The following is a 13,542-nucleotide window of genomic DNA, read 5'->3' as shown; positions in this document are numbered from 1 at the left end:
TTAAATTATCAAATATGGGCAAGGTGGGGATATTATTCTTTATTTCTGATCTGTTTGAGACCAGTTTTGAATACTAATCCCCTAAGAAGTTTATTAAAAACTGAAAAAGGTTCAGAAAAAAACCACAAAACTTGTTTTGAATCTGGAAAATAAATGGTGTAAGTGCTAAAGTAGTTTTACTTAGTTTCTGAGAGAAAGCAGTGAAGTTTGTAAACACAGATTAAAAATTAATCTACAAAGATTAGAGATATCAGATGCTACGTAGTATGTTAAATCTAGCAAAGAATAGGCAAAGGTGTTAGATAGGTAGCTCTTAGTCTAAACAGCAACAAAAGCCTAAACCAGATACTTTTCTGGCATTGAAAGCAATTAAATGCTGGGCCAGCTTGTCAAAAGATTGCTGTGATGAATCTTTAGTTTGTGTTTTTACAGTGAGATTTTAAATAGGAATGTTTTGTGTCTATTAATTTTTGACTCAGTCAAAAAATTCTTGTGCTCAGAAAGTGAGCTTGTTACAATAGTCCTGTAAGAGAATGGTACGGAAGCAAATAGAAAAATAAGTAGTATTTAAAATATAACTTTTAACAGATTGATAACTCAAAGGTGAGGTGAGTCATGTTCTCATTGAATGGGTCAGCATCTGAGCTGATTGTGAATACCCTCCTGTCTTATTATTGCTGAAGTGTTAAAGTAATTTTGATTGTGAGCAAATGCACTACATTTTGTCATCTCAACTGTCAACTTGCTAAACGACAATTTCAGCACCCTATTCTGCCTTCAGTTAGACCTCTTTAGTTCTGAAAACAAGTACTCCTATTTTGTTAACCTGATTCATCTCAAATTACTTATCCAGCCCTAAAATCAGCCGGAATGTGAATTGTGATGATGACTAAGAAAGAAATTAAGGCAATTTATATTGATGTTTAATAAAATATACAGCATTAACATATTAATTTCTGTATGTATTAAAAATGTATAAAACTCAACAGTGTACAATTCCTTTTATCACCAGCTGCAAGTTACAACTGAAGCTAGGCAGACCTCTGATGCACCTCCTATCCTTGGGATCTTGTTAGGTGTTCAGTGGCAAACTTGATATTTGAAGGTACAGGTACTCTTACTGTCCTGCAAATACAAATTTAAATCTCATATTTCAAAGGAGGTAACTCAGATGGCATGTCACTATAATTTAAAAATGTAACATCTATATCCTAAGGCTAAATAAAATTTTATTCAGTGTGAAAAAAAAAGTTTTTCTAATGAAAAAAATAGTCAAGGACTTTACTTAGATGATAGATTAATTTCCAAGTGCACAGACTACAGCCTCCCATAGAGGAGAATATGGTTTTATTCTCCAAGGGATATAATACGCACTGCACTTGAGTATTATGGGTTATCTACAGAAATTTGGGCTTTCCAGAAATATCAGGTTCACTCTACAGGCACTAAAAGATAAATGTCTGCCTGCTTTTTACGTGCAACAGTTAAGCATGGGCTGTCACCATCAGAGAAACTTAAGTAGACTGTGTCTTGGTTCTGTTGTTACTGAAAGTTCCTCAGACATAGGCAAGAAGTGGCTGTATGTATATGATTTTTTCCACCAGCAGAAACTCTTTTCTGGTGACCTACAGCCACCACATCCCTTGGTAGATACAATTAGAAAAACGCTAATTAAGTACGAGCTTCTACTACCAAAAGAATAAGTCAAATCGTAGGTGGCATTTGAAATCCTCAAGCAGGTATTTTCCAACAAAATGGGTCTGATAAACAACAAATATCATGTGAGCAGCAAGATTACTGTCTGATCATCTGAAAAGACATTAGAAAGCAGGGTGAGAATGAAGAATAGTTCATTTCTGGGCCTCGCTGACATGACATGCAGTCTAACCTTGTCAAGGTATTAAAGGAAGTTTTGGATAAAACTACTCCAATACTTCTCATGCATATAGCAGATAAACACACATACTTGTATAATTATCTTTAATAAAAGAGGGGGCATAAAGTTTTCTAAATGTAGATAATAGTGTCAATTAACCTTGAAATGTATTACATTAGCTTTGAAATATTTGTAAAGTAGGATGTTTGTTTTAATGTGTCCTCACAATACATTAGGGGATTCAGACTGTTTTTCAAGAAAATGCTAACCTTGGCAGCAATAGGGTTTGACAATACTGTAATATAGGCACAACATTAATGTATGACTTGAAGCATTAAAAAGTATAGGTATTGTTTACAATTACTTATGTAAATTGGATACCCAAAGAACAGGTAAAGAGAAAAGATGAATCGGGTCTATGTGGATATCTCTCTATCAAACCTTCCCTATGTAGGGGTAGACCCTGGAGTACAAGAGTCTGTTCTGATGTATCTACAACATTTGGCAAGTGTTATGTATTATCATAACATCATAATGCTTATGTCCAACAAAGATATCTTCCTTAATGTCCTAAACCACTCACTTCTCTGGTAACCCTTTTTCTCTTCTGCTTCAGATATATGACTTTATTTTTTTGGAGTTTTCTGCATTAGAATTTGTTGTTAGTAATGAGTGTTAAATTTATAGTTGTGCTTCTTCTACGTAAAAGTACACAGTATTTCCTCCAATAACTTTGATACTGGAAAATAAATATCTCATCAATAAACGTGTATTCACCTGACCTAAAATCCTTTTCTTTCATTATCTCACATCATCAACAATAAGAAAATATTTGCTGTATTGTAGCCCACTTTGGAAGTTTTGTCTGTTGGCAGAAGAATATTTTTTGACTACTGATCCAAAAAATAAAACGTGCCTGGAGAACCATACATATTATTGCCTCTCTAGTGTTATCATAAAATGACAGTATGGGCTATCAGAAATGAAGATTGGAAACTACAATCAGATATTGCTTCTAGGGGGAAACCACTAGGGGAAACCACTGGGGAAAATTACTGCAGAAAGGAAAAACAGAGATGTTCTACCAGATTAAATCATCTGCCTCATTAGATTTAGGCAGCACTCAGTCTGGATGGACTGAAGTTTCTACCAGGTACTGAACAATTAATCACCAGAGAAAGAGATCAGATAACTAAAGGAAGAACTCTCCTATTAAAAAAAATTAAAAAAAATAGCAATAGCTAAAATACATGATCCTTAAGAAGGATATAGCCTTAAGAAGGTATACAATAATTTCTAATTTTATATAAATAAATTTTGGCAAATAATTCCGGAAGAGGTCACAGGGCAGTGTGAGAAAACAAACTATAATTCTAAATAATAAGGCCAAGTAGCACACTTTCAGTTATGCTGCTTAATCTCTTGCCTTTGATATAAGAACATATAGGACTAAAACGCTTAAGCATCAAGAAAATGAAAAAAATCCAGAAAAATTCAACTAATCTGTGTTACTCTGTAAGTGAGACCACAAGGTGGTAAAATACATGGAAATAAGTCACTTTTCATGTGATTATTGTGATGTTAGACTCACAAGTCTACCTGAATCAGACCATGGAATGTTACAGAGGAGTGCAGAACACAGCATATTGCTCAGAGAACAGGTAAAGCATCAAGCAGAATAAGTTAAAAATAATGCAAAGCTCATAATCACAACAATGCAAGGACATACTGAAGCCTAGTGAGGGTCTTCAGAGGGATCCAATCAAACTACAGAGTACAATGATACATGTGAACTGTGATGTTAGGGATGCACCAGCTTGAAACCACACAAAATAAAGTTCCTAAAATTTGGAGTTACACTTTTCTAATAAGAGAGACATTGAGATAAATATAAGTTATATGTTAAGTATCCTTCAACTAGAAAGACATGAGGGAAAAAGTGGACTGGAAGTTAACAGAAGGGAGTAAGGGCCAAAGCTGAATATCTCTGCATTGTATTTAAGCAAAATGAATGCAGTCTGAATTCAAAGTGCATGTATCTTATACATGTAAATTCATATATCCTTAGTGTTCCAAAAAGACTGACATTCTGAAGCTGAGGAATATTTTGAGTGAATGAGACTGATGGGAAAATCAGCCAGAAAATATAACAAAAAATTAGGAATTCTGTAGGAAGATGCATCAGATAGCCAAAATGTTATAAGCCTGCATTAAAGAGAGAAGCTTTAGCTAAAAACTCCTTTTCCTTCTGTGGTATAGTAGCTCAGGGGCCCCCTGGTGGTCTAGTGGTTAGGATGTGGTGCTCTCACCGCTGCGGCCCGGGTTCGGTTCCCGGTCAGGGGACTTCCCCGGGCAGATGGAGCTCGTCAGCCCTGTAAGGCCATCCATCTAAGAGAAGGTCACTCTAAACAAACCTACGTCCTGAGGACCTCGCTGCCACCATCCGAGCTTCACTCGGCCCCAGCAGTTGAACCTTAGGATTAAAGGGTGGGCTCAGTTCAGCACACACTGTGTTTCACCTAAAAAAATCCACTGCGCAGGCTCGAAGGGTAAAGACCTTTCCCAAATCTTCGTCAGCGAAGACTGGCCATGATAGTAGCTCAAACAGTTATATATGCGAGAGTAACAGAAATGGAAAAAAGGGAAATAACCAATTGAATTATGACATATATAAAACTTACAGAGGAAACTAATTTTTTTTTTTAAGGTTAATTATGAACTAGTAAGTTTGCAAAAGGTATTGTATTGCTAACTGAGTATAGGACTCCATTCATCCATTTCTTTGGCATCCCTTCAGTTAAAATATTTACCTACTCTCTATGGATGTAAAAGCACTAGATATGCACATTATCATTGAGTATGACAATAACTGTTGAGAAAAGATGCCCTTCAGTGGACACGGACCTGGGAACACTAGAAGGTTTATCTGCAAGAATGGACCAGCCTTCAGAAGATGTTTCAGAGATGACAGAATGCTTAAAGCAGGGACCTAAGGGCTGAAGGCACCTATTACAAATTCCCACAGCTAACGAGTTTCTTTTCTTACTTATTTCTGTTTTTTAAACTGTATCCATTTAATCAAAGCTTCGAGTATGAAAAATAGGAATAGCTTTCCTCTTATTCATTCTGCCCAGCAGTGGCCTGCTGACCAGTCATGCAGGATGCACAAGCTGGTAAGACTCTCACATGTGCTTATTTCCAAATCAACTACAATACATGCCACTTTTACAGATTACTTGTTAGTGCTGTTTGAGCTAAATACTTAAACAAGAAAAAGTTCACAGCAGTTCTGTGTTAAAGATTTCTATCTACTGATCACTCACCCACGTATGAGTAGTTGTTTCAACAGCTGTTTTAATTCATCTTGTAATCTATGAAGACTTAATTGAACAAATTACTTCTAAGCAATGCCTGAAAGTACCAATATTAAAATTTCTATTGTATCTTTTTCTTTTGTATACTGTCAGCTCTGCCTAATCATTTCACATATTGGTCCACATTTGCTTTCATACTTCATAATTTTGTGCATAACTGTCTTTGACATCCAGAATGATCTTAAGAAAAGAAAAATGTCATAAAAGCCCCTATGTTTATTACAAGCTATTTCTAGGATGCAGTGATAGTCATTATTAATCTTCTGAAATTAATATTGAGGACAAACTTGACAGAGCACTGGAACAGGCTGCCCAGAGAGTTTATAGTATCTCCTTCACTGGAGGTATTCAAAGCCTGCCTGGATGTAATTCCATGCAATTTGCTCTAGGTCAGCCTGCTTTAGCATGGGGGTTGGGCTAGAGTTCCAACAACCCAGTCTCCAGAGGTCCCTTCCAACCCAACCATTCTGTGATTCTGTGATACTACTCCATTTCCATCCATGAAGAACACTGTGAAGAGGGACATCGCTGTGGAAATGCTGACATTCTCAGCAGATCATAGCCTGAATGACAAAACAGCTTCAGTGGTTGCCAGTTTCAGAGCAACCACAAGTAACTTTCACCACGTTTCCAGTCACATCCAGACCTTGCCAAAAGTAGCTGTAAATACTACAAGCAACCACCTACGTGTAAATGGTTTTGCTCTGTTTTCCATCTGATGAATAGGAAGTTGTTAATAGCCAGGATGATTAAACTGGGATTAGAACTGCTTTGACATTTAAGAGGAATCAAGTGTTTCTGTAATTTAGCTCAATTATTACAATTTTAGCTCTAGAGTTCTACTACGGCCTCTCTCAGGGCTCCTAAACAAGGATATTAGATAGATACTAATAACAGAGATACACAGAATCCACATTTTACAGTCATATATGTGGCTACTTTTATGCCATTTTTTTTCTGTTAGAGGTACTAACTGCTATAAGAGTATTTCCCAACAAACAAGGTATTCCTATGTAAATATTTTTTATCAGTCATATAATTCAGATTTCTTCTCTGAGCCTTATCCCTAATGATATTTGAGGTTTGAATGCTTACCTTGATGAAGAGAAGTTTATTTTTCTGTTTATTTAATTAATGAGTGATTTAGCTGTTGAAAAGCTATCCAGGTTTCCCAAGAAACTTTAGGACAAAACTATTTTAACTTAGGAATGGGTTAATCTGATGATGCTTCAACCTCTCTATCTCCTACAATTTACCCAGAAAATTTACCCTGACATACAAGAAAGGTATTTACATAGAAAACTTCTTCCATATCTTCATCAAATTCATATGATCCTTACATATGAACATCACAATCTTTCAGAAAAGTACCAAAAGTGTACTGAAATCTTATAAATCACCATCCTGAATACTGCATAATCTTAAGATGGTAACACATCATACATACAGCTTATTCAGTTCTTGTATCTCATTTTACTTGTGAATGTCTTTTGGAAAAACTTGCCACACAAGAAGAAATAATTTAAAATTGATATTTAGGTACGTCTAGGAACAATTTTTCCTGATTAGGTATCGATACATTACTCTTTACACCTAATAAATTACTGTTTTAAAAAATCTGTAAAATTTATCAAGGAGGACATAGCCTGATTTATGAAGAGTTAAATATTTAACTTAGAGACAAAGGCTGAGCAATCCACTACTGCAATCTGCTACTTATCACATTAGGAGTTGTCATACAATATTAAAAACATCTATTTGAAAATACTTTTATAACAACAGTAAAACCACCCAGCAATTAAAGGCAACTAGGCAAAACCACAGAAAGCATACTCCAATCTTAGTGAGTGCAATACATTATAAAATAATATTTAACGAGAGATAAAGTCTCTGTGACCCCAAACCTACAAAAGTGTATAAATCTATTCTGCTACTTATCACTTTCAGAGCTGTCATACAATATTAAAAACATCTATTTGAAAAATTTTCTCCTACAGCAACAGAATCACTCAGCAGTTGAAGGCAATCAGGCAAAACCACAGAAAGCATACTGTTATCTGAGTGCAGTACAAGTATAAGCAAGTATACAATATTTATTTTGCAAGTATTTTACTATTTTCATAAAGAATGAAAGTAATTGCATATTACTATTATTATACATAATGTGTATTGAAGAGTCTGAAGAAAGCAGAATATTACACTTATGATAGTTATTATGACACTGAACACAGGAAAATGAGATTTTGCTCTTGATTTACATCAATTACACCTAATTCTTATAAACTAACGTGGAAGCATTTTACAAAGTTCAGAATCATGACAACCCAGTGTAGGAAGGATGCTAAGTTATCTTCAGGCTTTTGCTGCCATGATAGGGACATGACAGGATTCTGAAACCTCAAACTCTACCAAAGCTTCAGAATGATTTAAAGAGTTCAGATATAGCATCCTGCATTGGGTGCACTGAGTTACAGATTATTACTAACTTTGACTTCCAGCTAGATGCAGGATGTGTTTTATATGCTGTAATCTCTTAATTTGTGTGAAACATGCAAAAAGATTTCACTGGGATATATTAACCATCCAAACCCAGAAAACTACAAACGTCCTTACAAAACCCAACATTTTCAGAAAGCTGTTATCAACTTCCTTACTGATTTCTGGAAAGGCAGATGAATAGTCTGACTGTACTTGTAAAATCCCTTTTTTCTTAACATTCTACTTAAAAACTTTTCTAACATTGGCAGAAATTGGCATGAATTTTACAATGCATGTACTTTTCATTCTTGAGTGGAAATGAATTGCCTTGATACTTATTAAAATAACACAATTTTTTCAACTCCCCTGTAAAAACATAAATATGTCGTTTTTTTCCCTGTTGTAATCAGTTCAGACCTTTAAATCTCAAGTTTAAGAAAAATACAGGCAATAAATTTAGACTGCCCCTGAACTATGGGGGAAAAAAATTCATCAGTCTATGAAATTAAGATAAGGTCCATTAACACACATTGTTTATATTTATTACTTGATTCCCATGTAACATGGGAACTTCTATGTCATTCACAAAAGCTGAACATCACAGAGGAGTGGGGCATATATGTCTTCCTGTGGTTTCCTCTAGCTGGCTTGCAGGAAACCTGTCCTGCTCTAGGTAAAAAGAAACTTTAAGATTCTATACACACAAAGACTGCCAGACTTTTGGCCAGTGAGGCAGGCAAAACAGGCAGCTGCACAAGAAACTTAATTCTTACAGAAATATTAGAACAACTTACAGCATCTTCACTATGTTTTGAATTGTCTGTCCATTATCAGCTTCTCCAGCCATAAAAAACAACTACAGACAACAATCGAGTGATGTATTTTACCAGGGAACACAACTAGATGTGGCAATCAAACTTGACAGAGCATACCCAAACATGACGAACAACCTAAATAGTAAATGTGGATTTTTCTTCCCCAACCTCTGCAGCCTCTAATGCTGGAAATAACTTTTATCATAACAGTTCTCAAGTTGATTGACATTTCTATTTACAACTGCACACAGCGCAAAAAGAAAAGAAGTTCATATATTTGAAGGGAATCTCTTTGTTGTCATTTAAACTCAATATAATGTACTGTAATGCAAACATAAATTCTTTATAAAAATGCACTTGATAACACATTTTTGTTATTCCTGCAGAGCTTTGAGATTCTGTAACCAAACCTAACAAGTCCGTGCAAGACAGCAACACAGAGAACTAGTTCAGTGACTTCCTTTTTAAAATCACTAGAAAAGAAACCCTTTCTTGAAAGGGTTACATAAAGAAGATTACTTTAGACCTTTTCATAAGAGCAAATTTTGGTCATATTCTTACATGTTAATACATGAAACTACAATCTCTGGCAACAAAGTTCTTTTCACAGGCATAAGTATATACACTGTACTCAAATGCTAGCTGACAGGAAGATTTGAGAATACAATATTCCGTCAGTATATTTGAGAAACAGACCATTTCAGACTGGAACCTAATAAAACACGGGGATGCAATGACTATCATTACATTAACAACCATGCTCCAATCAGTAGGTTTTTTTAGACTAACTCTTCATGGGTTAAGAATAACAGCACTCTTAGAAATAAGGTAAAAATAATCAATATTACACTAGCCTTTACACATACAAAAACATATTTAAGATAAAGTAAGCTTCTTGTTTTTCATTTTTATGACTTTATAAAAAAAAATATTGCTAATAAAGGAGGGGATCTAAGAAAAACAAGCATCCAGCAATAAAACTTGTACTTGATTGCTCTGAGTGTATGTTAAAGTTGCTTATTTTGAATCAGTATTGTAGTTCTTCCTCAAACACATTTTAAAATGTTAACAGTAAATTAAATATTCAACAGGTTTATAAATACTATAAAATATATATCTTGGTCTTATAACAATCCTAGTACAGATGACGTTAACATGAATAAATTCCAAAACAATTTTGACTAGATTACAAGACAGTTTTAAGGCAATTTGACTGTATTTGCCCATTAACATCCTGAAATCTGCTTTGATCCCTACTACTTTAAATTTGCAGATTTCAAACAGGAATAAGAGATTCAGACTTTAAGATAATTATCTTTGTTTAACATCTAAGTTTATACTGGCAGTTTTCAGGATAGCAGTTTATTTTTCCTGCAAAATTAAACCATCACAACTCTAACATCCACAACAGACAGCCACTGATGTGCACGTCGCTCTCGAGGTGACTCACGTAGTGCTTACATTCACTTTACAGGTGCCTCTTGCCCCACTGCAAGAATAACCAGAACAGAAAAATCACAAGCCACTGAAACGCACTCCCTTACCTTCTAAACCTGCTTCAATCAGCCCAAACTGTTCCAACAGTTTTACAAAAAGCACAATCACGATCAGCACTCCTATCATTTCAAGCCCTTCCAAGTTCATGGTGAGTTAGGTCATGGTCTGACCACCGCCACTCAGGAAAGTGCTCTTCTGCCTGGCTTTCTTAGCAAAGCCATTAAACTAGGTGCGGAAGGCTCCCGCGAGGGAAGGGGGCGAGTGGGAGGGGAGCGGCAGGGAGTACATCCCGGCTACCCCAGCAGAGGCCAGGAGAGGCGGGGGGATCCGCTCCGGCCTGGCGGCACTGCCCGGCTCCGACACAGCCCGACGGCCAGGACCCACCCCCGAGATCACCCGGGAGATGGCCCCGGGAAAAACCAACGATGCGGCGGGAGCGCCGGCGGCTCATCCCAGCGGGCGGGAGCCGCTCCCGGGCTGAGGCGCGGCGGAGGCAGCGTCGGGCGCGGAGCCCGTTGCCGGGGCAACGCGGGGACCGGGGCGCGCCGGGCATCGGGACACGGCCCGAGGGAGGGGCCGGCGGTGATGGAGCGCGGCTCGGGATGGAACCGCTACCCCTGGGAAGGTGCATGGACAGGCAGCCGGGGCGTCCCCTCACCGCACCCAGCTGTGGCTGCCTCCCGCTGGGCTGGAGAGAAGGGTGTGTCGGTGGGGGAGTTGCAAACTTGAACTTGTCCATGAGTTTCTCCGGGTGAAACGTTTGCTTCAGTACGATGGGATTCCACCTGTTGCATGTGGCAAGTAATACACAACATTTTATATATATCAGCGCATTAGAAAGCCTTTTTTCCCCTTCTCTTTTGTTTTAATATTTGTTTGTAACCGAAGTGTCTCAAATTCTTTAAGGCTTATTCTGTGGGCTGATTTGGAAAACAAAAATTGAAAAGAACAGATTGAGAATCATAGACAGAATCATAGAATGGTTGGTTTGTAAGGGACCTTAAAGATCATCTAGTTTCAACCCCCTCACCGTGGTAAGGGACACCTTCCACTAGACCAGGTTGCTCAAAGCCACATCCATCCTGGCCTTGAACATCCAGGATGGGGCAAGGAAAAGCAAAAGCAAGGTCATTATTTTTGATTGTTTCTCACTTCAGTAATATTTGCTAAACAAAGTATTTTCCATATAAATTATCAGTGAAATACAGGGATACTGACCACAGTACTGAACTGGTATCTTATACCAGTAACAGCCACTGGCCTATCTACAACAGTCTGCAGTACATTGTCACATGTAGTATATTCATGGTTAAGGATTTACTCTTTAAATCCCTTAATAATTTAGCATCTAAGGAGGAATTTACAATAGAAAAACAGCGCCTCTATTGCAGTAAAAAATGAGCAGGGGAACAATTGCAACAAATTTAATCCTGTCTGCTAGAGTACTGTCCCCCACACAGTTGAAATCAATTACTACCAAGTCCTCGATTTTCTTTCTTTCTTTAGATAAGATTAAAAAAAAAAATTATTGTGTCATGTGAGAACTGGCAGCAACTTCTAAGTCCCCCAGGTATACTTGTATTATAATGGGTGTTGTCATTACTGAAAACAGTGGAATGAAGAGGGAATAAGGGGGCTAACAGATATAATAAAGGTACCTTTTTTTTTGTATGGTGGATGGATAAATCCATACAGTGTAATGTTCACATGCCAGTATTCTGTGATTTTTGTTCCAGATTGGATTCCCTGAAGCTGCTTAAACATTTTCTGTCATAAAATCTGTGATTTAATATTCCATCCTAAATATTGTATTTGTTTCATTTCTGCAAGCAGCTTTTCCGTGGGTATCTTTGCCTTTATTTGCTACAAGCTTTCTTACATTCTTCTTCTTCTTCTTCTTCTTACATTCTTCTCTCATTCAATCTTTGTTCCAAACAAGGCTAAATGTCTTTTATCTCTAAGCCATCTTATCTACAACTCTAAGGAAAGTAGGTCCAGCTTTCCTTCAGTCTGGGACTAAAATAGACTAATTTATCAGCATCAGCAACATAACATCTGCAATCTGTATGCCTTTACCCAAGAAGTTGATACAAGTTGTGTTTGGGTACATGCAATATCACTACCTCAATGGACATACTCGTTTAAATTAATATCTTTCATTAATACTGGTCTGAAAATGGTAAAATGAAAACTTTTTTTAAAAGACACCACATTTACTCCTTTGTGACAGTTGAACTTAGCGCTGAGAGCAGAAAAGTGGAAAGCAGAGCTTATGGTGGTGGTTCTGCAAAAAAGGTGGATGCCACTGCCCTGCAAACCATGGCTGTCAGTGACTGAACAAACACACATGGAGTGTCAGGGACCTGCCTCTTCAGGTATCAGCAGAGTGAACAGTTTTTTCCAGAGGTGTAGGTCTACTGCACCAATGGCTAATTATCACCCTTCTTCCAAGACACAGCAGAGAAGTACAGAAGAAAGGAAGAATTAGCATTACCACAGTTTTACAGACAGATGACAAAGCACAGTAAGAATGATAATCTCCAGGGAAGGCTAGGATTTTGCAAGAAAGCTTTGACTAAACTCAGGTTTCTCAAGTGCTGTGAACCAGCCATGAGAATCCCTTTTTTCTTCTCCTTTTAATATACATATAGGTAATCTAATATGCAGTTTAATATACCTTCCCTCATTATGTCATTGCTTTTTAGCAAAACTTTCTAAAACCTTACAATGTTCCTCATGTAAGAACAGAAAATAGCATAAAGCTATCTCTGATCTTCACATTCCTATCTGCTTAAAAATGGAGTTGACTCTATTGACAGATAGGGTTACAAACACCATAACACTATTTCTCTCTCCAAGTACCTTACCAAAACAGTGAAGTGGCCTGTTGTTTTATCCTTTGCTTTCCATTAAAAAAAAAAAAAGTGATTTTTGTTTACCTATACAGTTTTATCAAAACATGACAAGAAGAATGAAGCTAACAATTCCAAGTATTGAAACCTTATTTTTTTCTCTTGCCTAGCTACTCATGCCTTATTATATTGTAGAATTAAGCTTGAAAAAGGTGTACAGGTAGGAATGCAGGAAATAGGAGTGGAAGGAAAGATACTAAATAATAAATTACATGCCATCTTGTTTTAGACACAAGAGAACGTAGCCTTGTTTTTCTTATGTGTAACTGCAAATAAAAGGTTTCAGTCTAGAAAGTGTTATAAATGCTGTCTCCTTTTCATCAAAGCATTTTGCAGCATTATTTTTTATCATGAGAGTAAATACATTAAACTGAATTCACTGGTTATATTTGGAGCTAGGAACATATCTAAATGGTCATTTCTTATCTTATGATGGAGCTATAAACCACAACACAATGACTCTATTCACATTACTATGACTAAGATACTTGATACCATTAATCTTACTGCTATTGTTTAATGCTATATATCATGAAATGTTAATGTTAAAAAAAGACTCAATCAATTTAGACTGAAAAATTACGAGTTGG

The 13,542-nt window shown here is 36.7% G+C and overlaps 1 protein-coding gene across 8 annotated transcripts in view; it reads right to left on the bottom strand.

The window, feature by feature from the left end:
• The window catches only part of KCNIP4 (potassium voltage-gated channel interacting protein 4), a 405,894-nt gene that overhangs the window by 185,106 nt on the left and 207,246 nt on the right, over positions 1 to 13,542 (bottom strand). Inside the window, exon 1 of one of the 8 annotated variants that reach the window (XM_064653112.1) lies at positions 10,088 to 10,411. The exons of the other annotated variants lie outside the window; for them this stretch is intronic. Coding sequence (XP_064509182.1) covers positions 10,088 to 10,187 — 100 coding nt within the window. The 5' untranslated portion in view covers positions 10,188 to 10,411. Of the gene's footprint in view, positions 1 to 10,087; positions 10,412 to 13,542 lie in introns of those variants that run through there. 8 annotated transcript variants of the gene reach the window in all.

The sequence above is a fragment of the Pseudopipra pipra genome, chromosome 4 (genome assembly GCF_036250125.1).
Source record: "Pseudopipra pipra isolate bDixPip1 chromosome 4, bDixPip1.hap1, whole genome shotgun sequence".
NCBI lineage: Eukaryota > Metazoa > Chordata > Aves > Passeriformes > Pipridae > Pseudopipra > Pseudopipra pipra.
This window is presented reverse-complemented; position numbering and strand designations above follow the sequence as displayed.